Consider the following 21,026-nt stretch of genomic DNA (forward strand, 5'->3'; position numbering starts at 1 on the left):
GTTTCAATTTCAATGTCCTTAACAGACCTGAAAGCAATTTTAGTGACTAAAAGATTTTAAAAGGTCAGTTTTGTTAGGTTTCAGTAGAAGGGTTGACTCATGACAGGTTCTAACAGATAAAGGACGTAAAGTGGGTAAGAGTGACATATAAGAGGTAGTGGACATTAAAGGATTTCCAAAAAAGCCAGTTTAGGTTCTAGAGTCAGACTACCTAGGATCCATTGCTATCATAGCTCCAGCAGTAATGTAATTTATTTGTGCCTCAATGTTCCCATCTATAAAATGGGCATACAATCTTGAGATGGATAATAATTACCCATGTAAAAAGTCGTTGAGATGTACACGTAAAATTTGGGGAATTTACTATGTGTAAATCATAATCCAATAAAGTACCAGAGAGAGAGGGAGCAGGAGAAGGAAAAAGAAAAATTAAGATTTTCTCTCTAACACATTATAAATCCAAATTTGAAGACTTATGTAAGAAAAATGAATTTTATTTTATTTTTTTATTTTTTATTTTTTTAGATTATATTTATTTGACAGACAGAGAGACAGCCAGCGAGAGAGGGAACACAAGCAGGGGGAGTGGGAGAGGAAGAAGTAGGCTCCCAGCAGAGCAGGGATTCCGATGCGGGGCTCGATCCTAGGACCCTGGAATCACACCCTGAGCCGAAGGCAGACGCTTAACGACTGACCCAGGCGCCCCAGAAAAATGAATTTAAAAATCCAATTTTAAAATCCAGTGGTGTATGGGACTCTTGGTCTTGAGCTTAAGTTTGAGCCCCACATTGGACGTAGAGTTTACTTAAAAAAATAAGATCTTTTTTTTCCCCAACAAAATCCTTAAAAAAAAATCCAACTTCAAATTGTAATTTCTGGGGACATATTACAGCTCAAGTTGACATTTATAAAAACATAGAAACTAAAGTTTGTTGATTTTTTAAAAAAAAGATCTTACCATGTATCAAGATTTCTGAGTTTTCAGCAAAAAAGGAGAAAGGCATAATAATAGTACTTTCACCTTATAAGGAGATGGCAAGAATTTTTTTTTTTTAAAGATTTTATTTATTTATTTGACAGAGACAGCCAGTGAGAGAGGGAACACAAGCAGAGGGAGTGGGAGAGGAAGAAGCAGTCTCCCAGCAGAGAAGCCTGATGTGGGGCTCGATCCCAGAACGCTGGGATCACGCCCTGAGCTGAAGGCAGATGCTTAACGACTGAGCCACCTAGGCACCCCGAGATGGCAAGAATTAAATCCATATAAAGACCTTAGCTCATAAGAGCTCAATAAATGTTGGATGTTAGGGGCATCTGGGTGGCTTAGTCAGTTGAGCATCTGATTCTTGGTTTCAGCTTAGGTCATGACCTCAGGGTTGTGGGACTGAGTCCCACAAAGGACTGCATGCTAAGCACGGAGTTTGCTTGTCCCTCTCCCTTGGCTCCTCCCCCTGCTCACTCTCTTTCTCTCTCAAATAAATAAATAAAATCTTAAAAAAAAATGTTGGCTGTTAATATCATCATTATATTTCAAAGTATATATATACTGCAAAGTACTAGACACATTGTAATTAACGACCTCCACTCCTTTGTGGAACAAGGCTGGCTCTAGATTTTAAAAGTTAGCATGGTTATGATGACGGTTCTACTATTATTGTTGGCTAGTTATCACTGCAGCATTGCACAGCTCTAAAGGAGACATTGAAGAAATGATGCTACAAGACAGTGGCAGACACTGCCATTTGCTCCATAGAGATTCAGACCCCGCCATGCTCAAGTCCTCACGCACGGGGCTGTTTTAGCCTCGTGACTTACCAGCGGGGCACACAAGGCAAAGACTGCAGACGTCTGATGGGTAGTAAGCAGCATATACCCCAGCCACGTGGCCACCCATAGAGGTGCCTATCAGGTGGAAGGGTTTTTTGTTCAGCTTGAGGCATTCTACAAACTAGGGAGGGAAATGAGAAGGAGGTTTGGTTATATAGCTGTAGACAATAACAATCCTGATAACACAGCAGAAAACCTCTGAAATCTACTGGATCCGTTATCCAGATAAGCCCTGTGGCATATAATCCTCTTTACCTGGCACAGGTGATTGAAGGACATTTATAAGTACAAAACTGACAAGGATTCCCCTAACTCATGAGCCAGCAAACTTTTTTTTTTTTTTTTAACAAAGGTCCCAAGAGAAATATATATTTTGCTTTGTGGGTCATATGTTCTCTGTTGCAACTACTCAGCTCTCCTGTTGTAGCACAAAAGTAGCCAGAGGTAATATGTAAATGAATGAGCATGGTTACATTCCAAGAAAACCTAGCTTACCAAAATAGGTGGCAGGCCAACCATAGTTTGCTGACTCTTGCCCTACATTTAAAGCCCTTCCCATCCATCCTTCCATTTCATATAACGATCCACCTATCTGTCTATTCAACCATCTAACCGTTCATCCAACCATTCAACCAACCACCCACCCATCTATAAAAATATTTATTGCGTATCTGTTATGTACAAGGAACTACGGTCAGCTCCTGAGGAGACAGCAAAGACCCCAAAAGACAAGGTACCTGACCTCATCAGAAAACACACTCTAAAGGGGGTTAGGTCGGGCACAGGCATTAGATATTTAACAACCTCGTCTGGGGAAAATTCATAACATCAGTTCGTAACTTACAGATTACTAAATTCTGAAGTGGTTCATGAGCCCCATGACCTTGAAAGCCCAGCCAGAGAGAGGCTGAAGCTAGATGCTAAAATAGAGCACCCTCCCCACCCCCCACAACTAGGGAGAGGGGCTATCATTATGTCGTGTCATGTAGGTGGTAAGCTAAAAAAATAGACTCTAGGGAAATGGTCTTGAGAATTCTAAACTCCTTTTTAAAGAGCTAAAAAAAAAATTGCCCACATTATATTTCTTGAGAAATAACTAAAGTAGGCTTAAAGGAGAACGGCCTGCAACAGGTTCTGGTCCTCCACTGCTGACCAATGATACCACTGGGGTGCCTTTTTGTCTGCAAACCTTTGCAGACAGAATGCATTGGAGACTGGTTACTAGTCAGCATGGAACTCTCTTCCCTGCTCTCCAGACTTGGGCATGCAAGGTGGGTAAGACACAGTCCGAGCAATTTTTGGCGGCGCCTCCTGCTTACCTGGTGTATCCTCTTTACTTGCCCGTCTATGGACAGATCATCCAGGGAGGATCGGGTGGTGCCCTCATGTCCTGGCATGTCCACGCAGACCAAGTGCAGGTTCTTTGGAAGGAACTAGGGACACAGAGGTGCAGACAGTCAGGATGGGGTATTCAGGACACGTCTGTCCATTCTTCTAGGGAGGTCGCCCCCACTTACCAAGTGACCTGGGCAGCCATCCCCAAGGATGTAGGGCTCTAGGCTACCCAATGTCTTACCCTAGTTACAGCTGACATGAGTAAGCACTGCTGGTAGCCTCATAGGGAGCAGAGGCCCTCAAAGACCAAACCAAAGATGGGAGGGGACTCAGGAGATGTCTGGAAACGGGGGGAAGGGGGGACAAAGATTGGGGTAGCGGGCTTGAGTCTCTTGCTCTTTCTCGATACCAGTTGGTAGGTACTATCTCCTTTCCTTTCACCCCTTCCACACTTACACCACTCATGAAGCCACTGAATTGGAACTAGGAAAGAAGCCTCTGTTCTCCCAGAACCCTGGGCAGCTCCAGAGCCAATAGGAGCAAAGTTTAGAACCACGTCTGATCACCCTGATTCTGGTTTCAACTTTTTTTCTCTTTTTTTGCCTTGAAGGCCTAATTCCTGGGATGATTATTATCCTAAAACATCCTAAAGCTGAGAAACATCAGTTATCAATACACAAATACCAGTTATAACAAAAACATCTGAGGTGGGTCAGGAAGTGAGAGATTCATTAAGGCGTGAGAATGACTGTTGTCACAGTGGAATTTGGGAATGAGAACAGAAGTAACTACAGGATTTGTGAGCATTTTCCCCCTGGTGTAGCTCATACTTGGAATCATTCAGGTATGGCTCTGCTTGAGGTGGTAACTGGGGGCACGTCCCTCCCGAGACCTCTCCCAGGCCCAACCTGTACCAGCTGGTCATGCTTACCAAGCAGAGCAAGTTGCCACACCCAAGGAAACCAGGACAGAAGGTGAGTGATTTGGAAAACTACCTCAGAAAGCTGTCAGATTAAGACCGTTTCTCTAGGGGCGCCTGGGTGGCGCAGGCGTTAAGCGTCTTCGGCTCAGGGCGTGATCCCAGCGTTCTGGGATCAAGCCCCACATCAGGCTCTTCCATTATGAGCCTGCTTCTTCCTCTCCCACTCCCCCTGCTTGTGTTCCCTCTCTCGCTGGCTGTCTCTGTCAAATAAATAAATAAAATCTTTAAAAAAAAAAAAAGACCGCTTCTCTAAATGGCCCAGGAAAATTAAAAAACAAAAACAAAAGCAAAAAACAGAAGGAGGAGGAGGAGGAGGAGGGAGGGAAAGGGAGAAGAAGAACAAAAGGGGGGGCTGAGGGGAAGGAAGAGGAGACACCCGGAGTATAAGAATAAATGATTTTGTTAAACCCAATCTTGATAGTCATGACAAGTTCTGAGAGGAGGCTGAGTGTCAGAGACCTTCCCTAAGAAATATTCATATGGTGAAATGATTTCTAAAGTGCAGATTTTACAAATAACACTGAACTTGTAACTTTCGTCTGACAAAAGGATCTGAATAACACAGGTGATCCTCAAACAACATGGGTTTGAACTGTGCAGGTCCACTTAGACACGAATTTTTTTTTTATATAGTGCAGTACATGTATTTTTTCTTCCTTATGATTTTCTTTTTTTTTTTTTTAAGATTTTATTTATTTGAGAGAGAAAGAGAGAGCACACAACCAAGGGGAGCAGCAGGCAGAGGGAGAGGCAGAAGCAGGCTCCCCATTGAGCAGATCGCCCAACATGGGGCTCGATCCCAGGACCTGAAGATCACGACCTGAGCCAAAGGCAGACACTTAACCAACTGAACCACCCAGGTGCCTCTATAACATTTTCTTTTCTCTAGCTTGTTTTATTGTAAGAATACAGTATATAATACCTATGACATACAAAATATGTGTTAATTGACCATTTATGTTATTGGTAAGGCTCCTGGTAAACAGTAGACTATTCATAGTTAAATTTGGGGGAAGCAAAAAAGCTGTACACGAATTTTTGACTGCATCGTGGGTGGGCTCCCTTAACCCCCATATTGTTCAAGGTTTAACTGTATACCGAATTAGTTTAGTGTGTGTGTGTGTGTGTGTGTGTGTGTGTGTGTGTGTTTTAAGTCGGCTCCATGCCCAACACAGGGGTTGAACTTACAACCCCTGAGATCTAGAGTCACATGCTCTACCGACTAAGCCAGCCAGCCACCCCTATACTGAATTAGTTTTAAGATGATTTGAGCCACAGTTCTGGGTTCCCTTGGCTTTCCATCATTGCAGATAACATCACATGCAAGTAGACACCCTTTTCTTTACTGAGTGACACCCTGTTGAGAGAGAAGAACCTAGAACCATACCTTGACCACACTGAGCCACATATCCTTGTGTGCAGAGAACCCATGGAGCATGAGGATGGACGGTTTGTGCCCAGGCCTGCCCCGGAAGGAATAACAGAACTGATAGTCCTCGTGGTAAACATAGCGGACCTGCATGCCCAATGTTCTCCGCCAGTACCTGGGGAATAAAAATAAAGGTGAGACCAAATCAGCAAGCTCCAGAGAAGGGGCTTTGGGAGGGGCTCATGGCCTGTCTGTAGTCCTACTTCCCAGCTCCTCTCCCCCTCCTCCCCATAGGTCTCTGGAGTCCCCCTGAGCTTCACCCTCAGGGACCACTAAGTAAAACCATTCCAGGAAGCACCTTAAATCAATATTCTGGTATGTACCTTTCTAATACTTCTAACTAGGAGGAGAAAAAAGAGTGTTTTCTGAGGGAGTATGACACATCATAGCCTTTTGTTTATCTATTTGTATCTCTATTTTTAGCAGTCTGAATGGTGGCATGATGAAGGAGTAGGTGGTGGGATCTCTCCGGCTGTCCGATTGGCCTTTCTCTGCCTCGCTTGCTGGAGCTACAGCGGAATTCAAAGTGGCTGGGGGTAAGGCTGGGAAGAACGCCAGAAAGGCCAAGAAAAAGGCAGTTTCCCCAAGCAGGGAGCTGGCTTGCAGTTCCTGGTGGGCCATATTCATGGACAGCCGAAATCTAGGGCGAAGAGCCATGAATGCTATTCGTGTCACACCACCCCGGAGTAAGTACCCCCTCACTGCAGAGGGACTCTGATGGTCAGGAAATGCATCCCAAAACTTAAAGGTAGCAGCTTGCTCTTCGTGGAGGCGAAGCACCAGCCTCTCACATCAAGGCTACGTTTGCTGGGGGTGGTGTCATTCCACACATCCACAAGTCTCTGACTGGGGAGAAAGGACAACAGAAGACTGTCTAAAGGGTGCCTGGATTCCTGATGATCTCAGGACCAAACCCTCGGACAGCTGTCCAGTGTTGGTGAGTCCAGTGGACTCTATCTCTGTGAAACACACAATTTTGTCCTTTTATAATTCTATTTGAGCAAGTGGTAAGTTTAAATAGCTTTCCAGCCAACCAAATTTCTGCTTTTGAGTCTTAACCTTATGTAAGAGTTAGTGTGGCTTCGAAGCTATTGATTTTGAACGAGTGGATTTTGATTGAGTGGACTGGGTTTTAATTGTGATGTAGAGGTCATAGTAACAAACATTTGTTTTTATACAGACATTATTTCCACTCTGGGGGATAAGCTCAGTAAAGGTCATACCCCCCCTCCCCACACACACATACATACGTATATATATATATTTAAAACTATATACTAATATATAGGGTTTGATCCTCCTGAAGATTTTGAGAGTGAGAACTTGACTTTTCTTTTTAAGACTTCACTTATTTATTTGAAAGAGAGAGGGAGATAGCAAGAGGGAGCATGAATTGGGAGGGAGGGGCCGAGGGAGAGGGAAAAACGGACTCCCTGCTAAGCAGAGAGCCCGATGCAGGGCAGGGCCCTGGGGTCATTACCCGAGCTGAAGGTGGATGCTTAACCAACTGAGCCACCCAGGTGCCCCAGAACTTGACCCTTAAGAACTATCTGCATCAATCCCTTGGCTTTATTCCTCACAACATATGGCAGCTGGTTGAAAGCTCAGCTTCTGTCAGTTACGTAAGACTTGGCAGTGCTGGAGTTTGGCCCGAATTCGATTTCAATATGGAATTACCATCAAACAAATTGAACTCTCTGCATGAAGAATCTCTCCAAGATGAAAGATAATTAATTCAATCAGAGATTCACTTTGTGGTACACTTTGCACCAGAGAGGTAGCCAAGTCTTGCAAAAAGCAAATAGCCTAAAGGACCAGTGTTAACCCTTGGTGTAAATAAAGGGAGAAGGGGATGTGGATATATATTCATATTTACTTGCATCGGCATACAAAAAGCATGAGAGCATATACCAGATGCTATTAAGGTGAGTATTTGGAGCAGAGCAGGGATTCTAGGGAGAAGCAGGTGGTAGAAAGGGAACAGGGGTAGGAGGGAGACTTTTACCACTTTCCTTTTTCAATGAAATGCATTCCCCATTCAAAACATTAAAAATAACACTGGCTAGCTTAAAAGCTCTTATGACAAAGCAAGCATGTTTCAAAATTCTAAATCATGGCACCATAACACGAGTTCGCTCATTCATTCATTCTTTCATTCATATCCCAGTTCATTCATTTATTGACTGTATGATCTTTTTTAAAAATTAAAGTATAGTTGCCAATGTTTTATTAGTTTCAGGTATACAATACAGTGCTTGGACAATCGTACACATTACTCGGTGCTCACCACAGCATAGCCGCCATCTGCCACCATTCGCCAGCATGTGACAGCATACTGTTTTTACAGTATTCTTTTTTTTTTTTTTTTTAAAGATTTTATTTATTTATGTGACAGAGAGACAGCCAGCGAGAGAGGGAACACAGCAGGGGAGTGGGAGAGGAAGAAGCAGGCTCCCAGCGGAGGAACCCGATGTGGGGCTCGATCCCGGTACGCCAGGATCACGCCCTGAGCCAAAGGCAGACGCTCAACGACTGCGCCACCCAGGCGCCCCTGTTTTTACAGTATTCTTGACCATACTCCCTCTGCTGTACTTTTCACCTCCACGACTCATTTATTCTATAACTGGAATGTTGTACATCTTAATCCCTTTCACCTATTTTGCCCAAACCCCCAGCCACTTCCCCATTGGCAATCACCGGTTTGTTTTCTGTATTTATGATTTTGTTTCTGGTTTTTGCTTGTTCATTTGTTTTTTAGATTCCTCACAGAAGTGAAGTCACCCAGTATTTCTCTTTGTCTGACTGAAATATCACTTAGCCTTATACCCTCTGGGTACAACCACATTGTCATAAATGGCAAAGTCTTTCTTTTTTATGGCTGAGTGATGGCTACTCCATTGCATACATAATACACTCCTCCAGGGTACAGACCCTTCATCCTGTAAGTCTCAATGTTACTAGGTTACAAGAACCTCTGGAGAAAAGTACTTCAACATTTCTTTCTTTCTTTCTTTCTTTCTTTTTATTGTGGTAAAATATGCATCGGAAGATCCACCATTTTTTAAAAAGATTTTATTTATTTGAGAGAGAGAGCAAGCATGGGGGGAGGGCAGAGGGAGAAGGAGAAGCAGACTCCCCGCTAAGCAGGGAGCCCGACGCAGACCTTGATCTCAGGACCCTGAGATCATGACCTGAGCCGAAGACTGACACTCAACTGACTGAGCCACCCAGGTGCCCCTTGAAGATTCACTATTTTAACCACACAAGTCAGTGGCATTAAGTACAGTCACAATGCTGTACATCAACCATCAACCATCACCACCATCAACCATCACTACCATCCATTTCTAGAACTTTTTCATCATCCCAAACAGAAATTCTATAACCCTATTCCCCTCTTCCCCTCAGCCCCTGATAACCTCTATTCTACTTTCTATCTCTATGAGTCTGCCTATCCTAGGTACCTCATATAAGTAGATTCATACAACATTGTTCTTTTGTGTCTGGCTTATTCCACTGAGCATAATGATTTCAAGGTTCATCCATGTTGGAGCAGGTATCAGAATGTCATTTTTTTTTTTTAAGATTTCATTTATTTATTTGACAGAGCAAGAGACAGTGAGAGCACACAAGCAGGGGGAGAGGGAGAAACAGGCTCTCCACCAAGCATGAAGCCTGATGCGGGGCTCGATCCCAAGATCCTGGGATAATGACCCGAGCCAAAGGCAGACACTTAACTGACTGAGCCACCCAGGCGCCCCTAGAATTTCATTCCTTTTAAAAACTGAATACTATTCCATGGTATATAGGTACATTTTGTTTATCATGCATCTATTGATGAGTATTTGGATAGTTTCATTTTACTGGCTATTGTGAGAAATGTTGCTGTGAACATCGGTATATAGATGTCTGTTTGAGTCCCTGCTTTTAAGTCTTTGGGGTATATACCCAAAAGTAGAACCGTTGGATCATAAGGTAATTCTATGTGTAACTTTTCTGAGGAACTACTAAATTTGTCCACAGCAGCTGTACTATTTCACCTTTCTACCAGCAATGAACAAGGGTTTCTCTAAATTCTCACCAACACTTGTTTTCTGTTTTTTTTTTTTAAGATTTTATTTATTTATTTGACAAAGACAGACAGCCAGCGAGAGAGGGAACACAAGCAGGGGGAGTTGGAGAGGAAGAAACAGGCTCCCAGCCGAGGAGCCTGATGTGGGGCTCGATCCCAGACCTCCGGGATCACGCCTCGAGCCAAAGGCAGACGCTTAACGACTGAGCCACACAGGCGCCCCTTCTGTTTTTTTTAAATAGGCACCCTAAAAAATAAATAAATAAAATAAAATAAAATAAAAATAATATATATAATAGCCACCCTAATGGGTGTGTAGTATCTCACTGTGGTTTTGATTTGCATTTCCCTAATGACTAGGATGTTGAGTATAGATTTCTTTTTATTGACATGTAATTAACATACCGTAAAAGTCACCTTTTTAAAGGGTACAACTGAGGATTTTTTTTAAAAGTATATTCACAAAGTGGTGCAACTATCACCACTATCTGTATCTGGAACATTTTCATCAAAAAGAAAGAAGACTGAACTGTATACTTTAAAACGGGATGGTAAATTTTATGTTATGTATATTTTACTGAAAGAAAGAAAGAAAGAAAGAAAGAAAGAAAGAAAGAAAGAAAGAAAGAGAAAAGGAAAGAAAGAAAAGGAAAGAAGAAAGAAAGAAAGAAAGAAAGAAAGAAAGAAAGAAAGAAAGAAAGAAGAAATCCACACCGATTAGCACTCACTCTCCTCCCTATAGGTCCTGACAACCACTAGTTTCCTTCGTGTCTCTTTGTGTTTACTTCATGTCTCCCCGCCAAGCAGGGAGCCCAATGCGGGACTTGATCCCAGGACCCCAGGATCAGGACCTGAGCCAAAGGCAGATGCTTAACTGACTGAGCCACCCAGGCGTCTAGTGCCCCACTCTTTTTTAAGGCTAAATCATATTCCATCATATGGATATGCACACTTGTTTATCCAGTCATCGGTTCATGGACATTTGGGTTGTTTCTCCTTTTTAGCTCTTAGGAGCTAAATAATGGCACTATGAACATTCACGCACAACTTTTCTGTGGACACATGTTTTCAGTTCTCTTGGGTGTTCTCAGCTCACCTAGGCGTGGAATTGCTGGATCATATGGTAGCTTTTTTTAAAGAAGCCTTTGAGGAACTGCCAGACTCCTTGCCAAAGTGGTTGCACAATTTTACATTCCCACAAGCAGTACACAAGTGGTCCAATTTCTCTACATCCTTCATTGTTATTTTTTAGAGAAACCTTTAACTGAAGCATAAATCATATAGAAAAATTGCACGCATTTTAAGCGTACGGCCTGATGAATTTGCACAAAACGAATGAACCCAGCATCTGACCCAGATTAGGATCTAGAATATGACCAGCATCCTAGGTGCCTATCTTGTGTCTTTCCCCATCACCACCCCCAAAGGTAACCCCTGCCTCCCTTTGCCTCTTCAGGACAGTTCTGCTGTTTCAGAACTTTACCATACGATAAGTATTTGTTTGTATCTGACTTCCTTCATTCAATATTATGTTTGTGTGGTAGAATATAAGTTCTATCCTTTCCACTGAATGCTATATGAATAGTGGCACAACTATACCTTTATTCACTTATCTATTATGGTATTAATAGACACTGTTGTTTCCAGTTTGGAGGTTCTATAAATGAAGCTGCTATGGGACATTCTTTTATATGTCTTTTGATCTCTCTCTCTCTATATATATATATGTACTACACACATATTTCTATCGCATGAAATGAGGGGGTCATATTGACAAAAAGTTTTCCAAACCAATTTACACTTTTTTTTTTTAAAGATTTTATTTGTTTATGTATTTGAGATAGAAAGACAGAGAGAGAGAGAACGCGAGCAGGGGGCAGAGGCAGAGGGAGAAGCAAGCTCCCCGCTGAGCAGGGAGCATAATGTGGGGCTTGATCCGAGGACCGTGGGATCATGACCTGAGCCGAAGGCAGATGCTTAACAAACTGAGCCACCCAGGTGCCCCAGTTTACACTTTCATCAACAAGATGCCAGACTCTAGTTGCTCCACATCCATACTGGGTTGAATAGTATGTCCCCCAATTTCATGTCTATCTGGAACCTGTGGATATGACCTTATTTGGAAACAGCATCTTTCCAGATATAATCGAGTTGAGGTCATACTAGATTACAGTTGGCCCCAAATCCAATATGGCTGGTGCACTCATATAAAAAGGCTAAATGTGGACCCAGAAACACACCAAAGGAACACCACCATATGACATATAGAGGCAAACAGCCGAGCAACACGTCTACATATGAAGGACATATTTACAAGTCAAAGAATGCCCGGGATAGCTCACAGTCACCAGAAGCTAGGGAAGAGCCACTGAACAAATGCTCCCTCAGAGCCACCAGAAGGAACCAACCTTGCCAACACCTTGATTTAGTTTTCCAACCTGCAGAACTGTGAGAGAATACATTTCTGTTGTTTTAAGTCACCCAGATTGTGGCCATTTATCACAGCAGCTCTAGGATATGAATACAACATCCTGGCCCATACTTGGAATTGTTAGCCTGTTTCACTTTAGCCATCCTGGTGGGTGGGAAATGGCCTCTCCTTGTGGTTTTCATTGATTAAATTTCCTGCATGGCCAAAGAAGTTGAGCGCCATTACATATGTTTACTGGCCATTTGGGTAACCTCTGTTGTGAGGTTTTTCTATGTTTTCTTACAAAAGCTTTATTGTTTCGTTTCGGTCTATAATCCACCTGGATTTGATTTTTGTGCATGGTACAGGCTGTAGATGAGGCTGTATTCTTTTTTATGGCTGCTTTACAAATTACCAAGCTTAGCAGCTTAAAACAACACTCATGTATTAACTCACGGTTCTGTAGGTCAGGCGTGAGCTTAGCCGAGTTTCTCTTCTGAAGATATCACAAAGCTGAAATCAAGGCACCAGCCGGCTCCGATCTGGAAGCTCCGGGAAGGACTCAGCTTCTAAGCTTATTATTCAGGTTATTAGCAGGATTCCGTTCCCTGTGGTCTAGGACCTAGGTCCCTGCCGTCTTGCTGGTTGTCGGCCAGGGGCTGTCTGCTCCTAGAGCCCACTGGCATTCCTTCTCGTGGGGTCCTCTCTCCGACTTCAAACTAGCATTAGCACTGAGTCTTTCTCGTGCTTCGAACCCTCCACTTTTAAAGGGCTAATATTTAAAGGACTAGATCAGGCTTCCTCGGATAATCTTGTCTGTAGGTCAACCGTACGTATATAACATAACGACTGTGGGAGTGATTTGTCATCATATTCACAGGTTCCGGGATTAGAGAGAGAGATCTTTGTAGGGCTATTTTAGTAATTCTGCCTACCAAAGGGGTCACGATGAACTTTTCTCCCAGATGGATATCTAGTTGACACAGCCCCCTTCCCCCGCTGCAAAGCAGTGCTACCTTTGTCATAATTCAGAGACTGTATCTATGTGCATCTGTTCCTGGGCTCTCCTGTCCCGTTGCTTTGCCCTTCTTCGTGCCAATTTTATGCTGCCTTGATTTATTTTTGCTTTATAATTAGGTTTGACAGCTGGTCATGTAAATCATCTCACATTGTTCCTCTTCAAGACCGTCTTGCTTAATTGGCTCTTTGCTTTTCTTTATAAATTTAAGAAGCAGTTTATTAAATTCCATATTTAAAAAAAAAAAAAACAGCTGGGGGGACGCCTTGGTGGCTCAGTCAGTTAAGCATCTGCCTTCAGCCCAGGTCATGATCCCAGGGTCCTGGGATCGAGTCCTGCATTGGGCTCCCTGCTCAGTGGGGAGACTTCCTCTCTCTTTTCCTCTGCCCATCCTCCCAACTCATGATCTCTGTCTCTCAAATAAATGAATAAAATCTCTTTTAAAAAAAAAACCTGCTTGGGATTTTAAATGGTGCACATTGAACTATGTATCATTTTAGGGAAATCCGACATCCCTGTGATAAGAAAGTCTTCCAACTCACAAATACTGCCTATATCTCCATTACTTTAGGTCTTTCAAAATCTCTCTAATACTTCATAGTTTTCTGTCCAGAAGCCTTCCATATTGTTCTTTAGATTTATCCTTAGGTATTCTGTATTTGTTGATACAACAGTAAATAGTATCATTAAATTTTTTTTAATTTTCCATCTTTCGTTGCTGTCATATAAGAATATAACTGATTTTTGTTTACTTATCTTGTATTTAGCAATCTTGCCAAACTCACTTATTAATTCCCAAAAATTATCCATAGATTCCTTTGGACTTTCTATGAACACAATCCTGTCATCTGCAAACAATGGTAGTTTTCTTTTTTCTTTTTCAATTCTTGTCCATCTTTTTCTCTTATATTTATGATTTCTTACTTTTATGTCACAACTGGGTTTCTTCAGGGAAAATAAAAATCTTTAAAAACCCCAGTCTCTTTCATCCTGCGAACTGCCTCTGATGTCACCCACAGTGGCCCCAGCACCTCCAACTGTGGTTCTCTGTTGACTCACAGCAAAGCATCTGGTGCCTCCTACAGGGGCAACCATGGTCCACATTGCTGTGGAGAGAGGCTGGCCATGCTCCAGGGACACTGAGACCTAGAGAGCAGCTCTGAAGAGCAGCCATGGTCTACTGGGGTCCACGTGTTCCTATTCCCTAAGGAGCTCAGAAGATCTCAGAGAGATGTACAGGAGAGAGTCTGCTGCGATTACACCACACCCTTCTGGGCATCGGCAGAGCAGCTTGGGGCGTTTGGGATGCCCGGCTAGCTCTACTGCCTGCTGTTCCTGTTCACGTAGCAACCGTGAAAATTAACCTGACCCACCTAGCTCTGCAAAGTGACTCCACGGGGGTGGTCATTATGGGTAGCTGAGCAAATCAAGGTGTTTGGAGGAGTAGCTGTGGTTAAGGGATGTAAGTGACTCATGGTAAAGCTGTTCATCCCATGACAGCCACCATGTAAATGTCACTTGCAGTGAGGTAAGATGAAGGAAACAGGCTGTGCACTGCGACGGGGGCAGGAGGAGGAGGAAATCACAGGACTTCCGATAGCCCTTTGTAAAGCATTATGGGTTCTGGTACCATCATCACAACCCTTTATGCCACAATACGACCTGGCATGAACCAAAAGGTTTTCTAGGATTTTCATTTTCTCCAACCAGCTGGGTTTCCTCTTGGCTTGTGTGCCTGAGTTCATAAAATCAAGAACACGGTGTTTGTCCTCTGGCTACCACTCTGAGCTGGTGACAGGCATGGGCAGGCTTTAGGATCACATGCATCTATACTGTCATTTTTTTAAAAGATTTTATTTATTTGTGAGAGAGAGCGAGAGTGCACAGAGGGAGAGTGAGAGGGAGAAGCAGACTTCCCGTCGAGCAGGGAGCCCGATGCAGTTCGGCGCTGGATCCTAGGACCCTGAGATCATGACCTGAAATGCTTAACCCACTGAGCCACCCAGGCGCCCCTATACTGTCATTTAAATAAGGGACTGAATGCTCTGCTCTGCAGGACCTCTTAGGGTTTTAGTGCTATTATTTGTTAATAAAAGTGAATTATTTGCTATGTGGCATTATTCAGAATAGGCAAAAAGTGGAAACAATACAAATGTCCTTTTAAACACATAGTATGTCATATAACCACACAATGGGCTAGAATTCAGCCATTATAATGAAATACTGACACATGCTACAACATGGATGTACCTTAAAGACATGTTAAGTCAAAGAAATCAGACATTAAATGCCACAAATTATATGATCTCATTTATATGAAATGGCCAAAATAGGAAAATCCAAAGTTTTAAGTTGCCAGGGGATGAAGGGACAGGGAAACTGTGAGTGACTGCAAACAGGTACGGGGGTTCCTTTTGGGAAGATGGAAATGTTCTGGAATTAGATAGTGGTAATGGTTACACAACACTGTGTGTGTGTGTGTGTGTGTGTGTGTGTGTGTATTTTTTTTAGTTTTTATTTAAAAATTTTTTAAGTAATCTCTATATCCAACTTCGGGGTCAAACTCATGATCCTGAGATCGAGAGTCACAAGTTCTTCTGACTGAGCCGGCCAGGTGCTTCAATGCCATGAATATATTAAAACTACTGAATTATACACTTTAAAATGGTGAATTTTATGTTATGTGAATTTTAACTCAATAAGAAGGTAAATTATTTGCTATGAGGTTATTTTTCTTTTCAAAGCTCAAATGTCAAAATTATTCTGGCACTCTTGACTCTGAAAGCCTTCTCCCTGACAGCCCAAGGAAGCTGGGGATGGAGGGACTGCACAGCATGGAGGCTGGTTTCCGCATGTGGTGGGTTGAACCAGCCTTTATATAATCACACCTCTGTCTGCAGCCATATCCATGGTGACGGCCCCATCACTGAACTGTATTCTCTGCCTTGACTGGAGTTAAGAAAGATGGCATTTGTGAGTGGAGGGCTGTGGTGCCTGCAGAGCCACAAGGGGCTCCCGAGTCTGGGCTCTCTGTGGCACGGGCCACACGGGGGGGCCTTGGCCCCCAAGCTCTCCGGCTGCTGGTGCTGCAGGGCAATCGCACTAAAGCAGCCAGAGTCTCAGCTTCCCCGAAGCAGAGGTGGGTCCCGAGTAACCCTGTGAAAGGGTCACCACCACCACCCCCCCTCCAAGAGGGAGCGGGAGAGTGCAGGATGAAAAGCTCCCTTCTGTTCAATTAGCTTCTTTTCAAGGATCAGAGCCCAGCGGGCAGGCGGAAAATTCCACACTCTAATGAAACAAAAGGGAGCCAGAAAGGAGAGCAGATAAAGGGCACGAGTGCAACCTCTCCGCGTTCTTTCCTCTGTGCATAGAAAGCGATTCTAACTGCCGGAGTCCTGGTTAAATCTCAATGCGCTTCCCTTCTCCGTGTGGCACAGAGAGGAACCAGGGCTATTTTGGGATTGCCTTCGCCAGGGGACACACACTGTGGGGCACGAAGGGTGATTTTATTTGGTAAATGGACCATGGCATGAAAAGTCAGTGAAGCACATCATGAGAAAGCTAATCTCCTTTCAACTGTTAATCTGATTTCACCCATGAGGAAGGCTCTGTTCGGGGCTGCTACATCTTTCACACCTCTCCGGACTTCGTAACGAAGAGCAAGGAGACACAGTCTTTGGTAGGCTGGAGTTGAAGAACACCGTTGAACGGCACTGTGCTCAGTTTTACTTTTTAATATTAATTTATATATTTATGGCAAGCACGGCAAACAAATTTTCTGCTTACAGTAGTAATATTTATATCACTCTTAAATCGATTTAAGGTAAAGAGAGTGACTTACTCTAAAGAAAATACAAAAGGAAAGTAGAGCTGTTCTACAGATACGGCAAGACTCGCAAAGATGGTCTAAGACTGATAACAATTCTGGAAACTTCTTTTTCTTTCTGTCCCTTTACTAATGAACACGTTTAGAACAATCCTAAAACCCATTCTGTCCTACCCATGCCATCTCCTCCCTGGTCTTTCCACCTCATTTTTCAGTGCACATCACTGCACCTGTCAGGACATGGCTGGGTCAGAATCCAACGACCAAGAAAATACCAAAGGAGCTCCCATAACCATGCACGATCCTTGTCTGAAGATAGAATCAGTGACTCTGGGAGTGAGGGTGGCCTCCCAGGCAAAGATGCTATCAGAAACCAGAAATAATTTACCCAGTGACGAGTTACCACCAATTCTTCAAGAACACTCCCCAGACTCAAGACAGGATGTCTTTCAACTTTCCTGTATGTTTGAAAAATTTCATGATAAAGTGTTGAAAAACCGCCACCAAAAGGATAAGCAAAGAAGAAGACACTGTTATTATGATACTCTCGAATACTTGAATTATAAAATTAACTTACCAGTAATAGATTTTTATCAGCGCTGAAGGCCATAGGAGAAACGAGGCTACAAATGCCAGGATTGGGATGGCCAGCGTCCCGCCCGCAATGACGAACATGTTAACCACGTCAAGATCCATCCTGCTCTTTAAGATTGGCTGACACCTGCAGGGCCGAAGAGAGTAAATATTGAAACTCTGTCTCAAGACAAAAGATGAAGAAGCAGAGTGGAAGACAGAAGGACCCAGAATGAGAGTAAAGGTCAGGAGAGAACAAAAGCTGACAAGCGCTTAAAAAATCTAAATCGGCATAAAAACTAAATATAACAAAGAATCCCTGAGAGGATCCCGGATTTTTTTTAAGCTATAAAGGACATCGGTAAAGCCAATGAGGAAGTCTGAGTAAGGACCAGATATGAGATAATATTACTGTATCAGCGACACAATTCTTAAGCGGGGGGGATGAAATTGTGGTTATGTTTATACGTAAGAGGGTATCTTTGCTCCTAGGAGATGTCTGCTGAAGTATTAAGTGGCGAGAAGAGTGATATCTGCTACTCAGTGTTTGTTTCTGCCACTCACTTTTAAAAATTAAGGGGAAAAAAATGTGGCGGCCCAAGGAGGGGAGAAGAGAGAACATTATAGCAAATATGATAAATGTTAACCACTGGTGAATTCAGGTGAAGGTGACAAGGTAGTGTCCTTTCAACTTTTCTGTGAAGTTTGCAATTTTTAAAAATTAAAAGTTAGGACAGGGGTGCCTGGGTGGCTCAGTTTGTTGGGCATCTGACTCTTGATTTCAGCTAGGTCATGATCTCAAGGTCATGAGATGGAGCCCCAGGGCTCCCCGCTCAGCAGCGTCTGCTTGAGATTCTCTCTATCCCTCTGCCCCTCCCGCAACTTTTGCTCTGAATAAACAAACAAAGAAACAAACAAATAAAATCTTTTAAAAAAAGTTAAAGAGGACAGAGAACCTAAAAGAAATGGAAACGTCATGTGCACATGAATGCTACCATCAATCGAAAGGATGTGTAACGTCATTAGGTCCATCCAAGGTGGGGAACTAGTAGCTGGGTGTCAGGAATAGAAGGAAGACTTGTGTTTCACTGTCCACCTCTTAAAGCTTTTGGTTATTTATCACTTACACATGTATAGCCTGTGCAAAAATAAGTACGATACAATAAAAAGTCAGGAGGGAACAAATCCCAACAGTGGAGTTTTCAGCGCACTTCCTGAGGTCTTCCTGCAGACTTGCTGGGCACATCTCAAGGCTGGAACACGAGTACCAGGAGGACAGGGACTACTACGTGTCTCCAGCACCTAGACGAGGGCCTGACACATTTCTAGCTGCTCTAGAAACCACAGCTGAATCAGGAGCCCTCACTCTGTCCTGTTTTAGGAGTTCACAACACGGCTCATCTTCTCATGAAATAAGAAATAGTGCAAGTCCCACCATCCTCTCTGATCAAGAAAATAACTCCTGCAAGGACCCATGCGCCAGGGGTGGCCCTTGCAACCTAAGGATTCCCAGCTGCCTAAGAACAAACCAACATTTCACCAAACAAAACAGAGACTTCTACAAGAAAAAGCATTAATATCCCGGAAATCCCACCCTTCCTTATATTTCTTGAGAAATGAAGTGATATCTCTCACATACGTCTGTAAACCGATACATATTTCAATTTTACAATAAATTCGTAATGGTATGACCTCACTAACGTCACTGAACACAGGGCCAGATGATAAATATTTTTGCATTGGGAGCCCCATAGGGTCTGTCACAACTACTTGATCTGTCATTGTCCTGAGAAAGCAGTCACACCCAGCATGTAATAAATGGGAGGGACCGTATTCCAATAAGATTTCATTAGAAATAGGCTGCAGGCTGAATTTGGCTAGCGGGCTGAAAGTGATCAACGCCTGGTATAGCACACCAAGTCCTGTCCAACAGGCAAGGTGGGTGTTTTATGCCGTTTTACAGGCTGAGAAAACTAAGGCACACAGAGGTTAAGTAGCTCGTCCAAGGTTACTCAGTTGAAAAAGTCATGATTACAAAACAGGTTTCTGCTTGGACCCATACCATTTGCACCAAGCTCTGCTTTGTCTAAATTTTTTTTTTCAAATGGTCTTTTTCCAATCTTTGTAAGCTCTTTGCTGTTAAATACTCACACTGTTGTCACTCCTAATTTCTCCATGAAGATAGGACATCTCCATGGACAATTTTTTTAAATTTAAATTTTGTTAACATATAATGCAATACTGGTTTCTCCCATTTACATGATTTGTCCCCTACAAGGGGCTGGTGAACAAACCCCTCACAGTCTTGGGGGGTGGGGCAGGGGGAGACAGATGCACATATAGTGGGGTAGACAGCTCTTTTCAGTCCCGCACACACACTCCATCTGGGTACCGTGTTGAACCGGTGGGAAAGAACGCCTTCTCGGGGGCAGAAGCACTGTGTGTGCTGCTGATTCAACTGTCCTCTAAATTTCTGACACCATAAACATGTTCCAACATACTTAAGTCATCGGCCTATTTCACCTTCTAGAAAGCTCCTCGAGGGTAGGGCCAATTGTCTGTGTTCCTTCTCAGTGCCAAGAACAGCACAGGACACAAATATGGTGCAAGTGAATTAGTGAAAAAGCGAATTTACAAAATGGGCTCAATCCTGTTGGTTTTAGAGATAACCAACAATTCCCGATGATGCTGTAAGAGGCCTGACTTTTTTCTTTCAGTAATAACAAAACTCCCTGGAGGAGTCACCTATTTATCTCCGGGTACAATTTACGATGCTAAAAGGCCTCAGTGTCAAGGGGTAAGCAAATTACTTTCGGAGTGAAGGAAATTTTACAAATCTGTTTGAACACTGTGGGTCACAAAAGAGTCAACAAGAATAGGAACTGTCCGCTTCAAGAGGACTTTGCCACATTACACCAAGTCCTTAAAACTGCTGTGGGTTACCCTGAATTCCGGTGTCTGAGCTGCAGGAAGTTAATTACATGATGCTCCTTTGGATGAGGAACTAGAACATTTTACGCCCAAGGCCATGACATCACAGACCCTGACACTAGAGATGGCAGCCCCAAGGTGAAGGTCTAATCATCAAAAGAGATGTCATGGCTTTGTCAACGCCTGCTACGGATGTCCCAGTCAGCTTGGGGCAAGGTTTTAGCCGGCCCCACCTCCCGTTTCATTGCAGAATGAAGTCTTCTGTAGAGCCTCACCGACTTAGCAAGGCTTGGACGTATGACCGAGAAGCCTGCACACCTTCCCTGACCAGGTCAAATGTAGACAGGCCCCGGGTGAAGAAACTTAACGCTTTCTGAGTTTTCCTTTGTTTTCTTTAAGATTTTATTTTTAAGGAATCTCTACATCCAACGTGGGGCTCCAATGCAGAACCCCGAGATCAAAGGGTGCATGCTCTACTGACTGAGCCAGCCAGGCGCCCCCTGAGTTTTCTGTATGCTAGGGAGTGGGTGACTATCCCTACCTCTGTAGCATCCTTCATTTTATTTTATTGTATTTATTTACTTAAAGATTTCTTTTTAAAGATTTTATTTCTTTATTTATTTGTC

General features: G+C 43.2%; 1 protein-coding gene across 6 annotated transcripts in view; it reads right to left on the reverse strand.

Annotated features, from left to right (window-relative positions):
* Nucleotides 1-21,026, reverse strand: part of ABHD6 (abhydrolase domain containing 6, acylglycerol lipase) — a 76,237-nt gene that overhangs the window by 17,075 nt on the left and 38,136 nt on the right. For all 6 annotated transcript variants that reach the window (XM_045807454.2, XM_087866916.1, XM_087866918.1 and 3 more), the window contains 4 exons: nucleotides 17,474-17,617; nucleotides 5,529-5,685; nucleotides 3,144-3,257; nucleotides 1,813-1,945 (listed from right to left, as the gene is read on the reverse strand). In XM_045807454.2, coding sequence (XP_045663410.1) covers nucleotides 1,813-1,945; nucleotides 3,144-3,257; nucleotides 5,529-5,685; nucleotides 17,474-17,592 — 523 coding nt within the window. In that variant the 5' untranslated portion in view covers nucleotides 17,593-17,617. The remainder of the gene's footprint in view (nucleotides 1-1,812; nucleotides 1,946-3,143; nucleotides 3,258-5,528; nucleotides 5,686-17,473; nucleotides 17,618-21,026) is intronic.

The sequence above is a fragment of the Ursus americanus genome, chromosome 14 (assembly GCF_024610735.1).
Source record: "Ursus americanus isolate L20-20 chromosome 14, mUrsAme1.1.p, whole genome shotgun sequence".
Taxonomy (NCBI): domain Eukaryota; kingdom Metazoa; phylum Chordata; class Mammalia; order Carnivora; family Ursidae; genus Ursus; species Ursus americanus.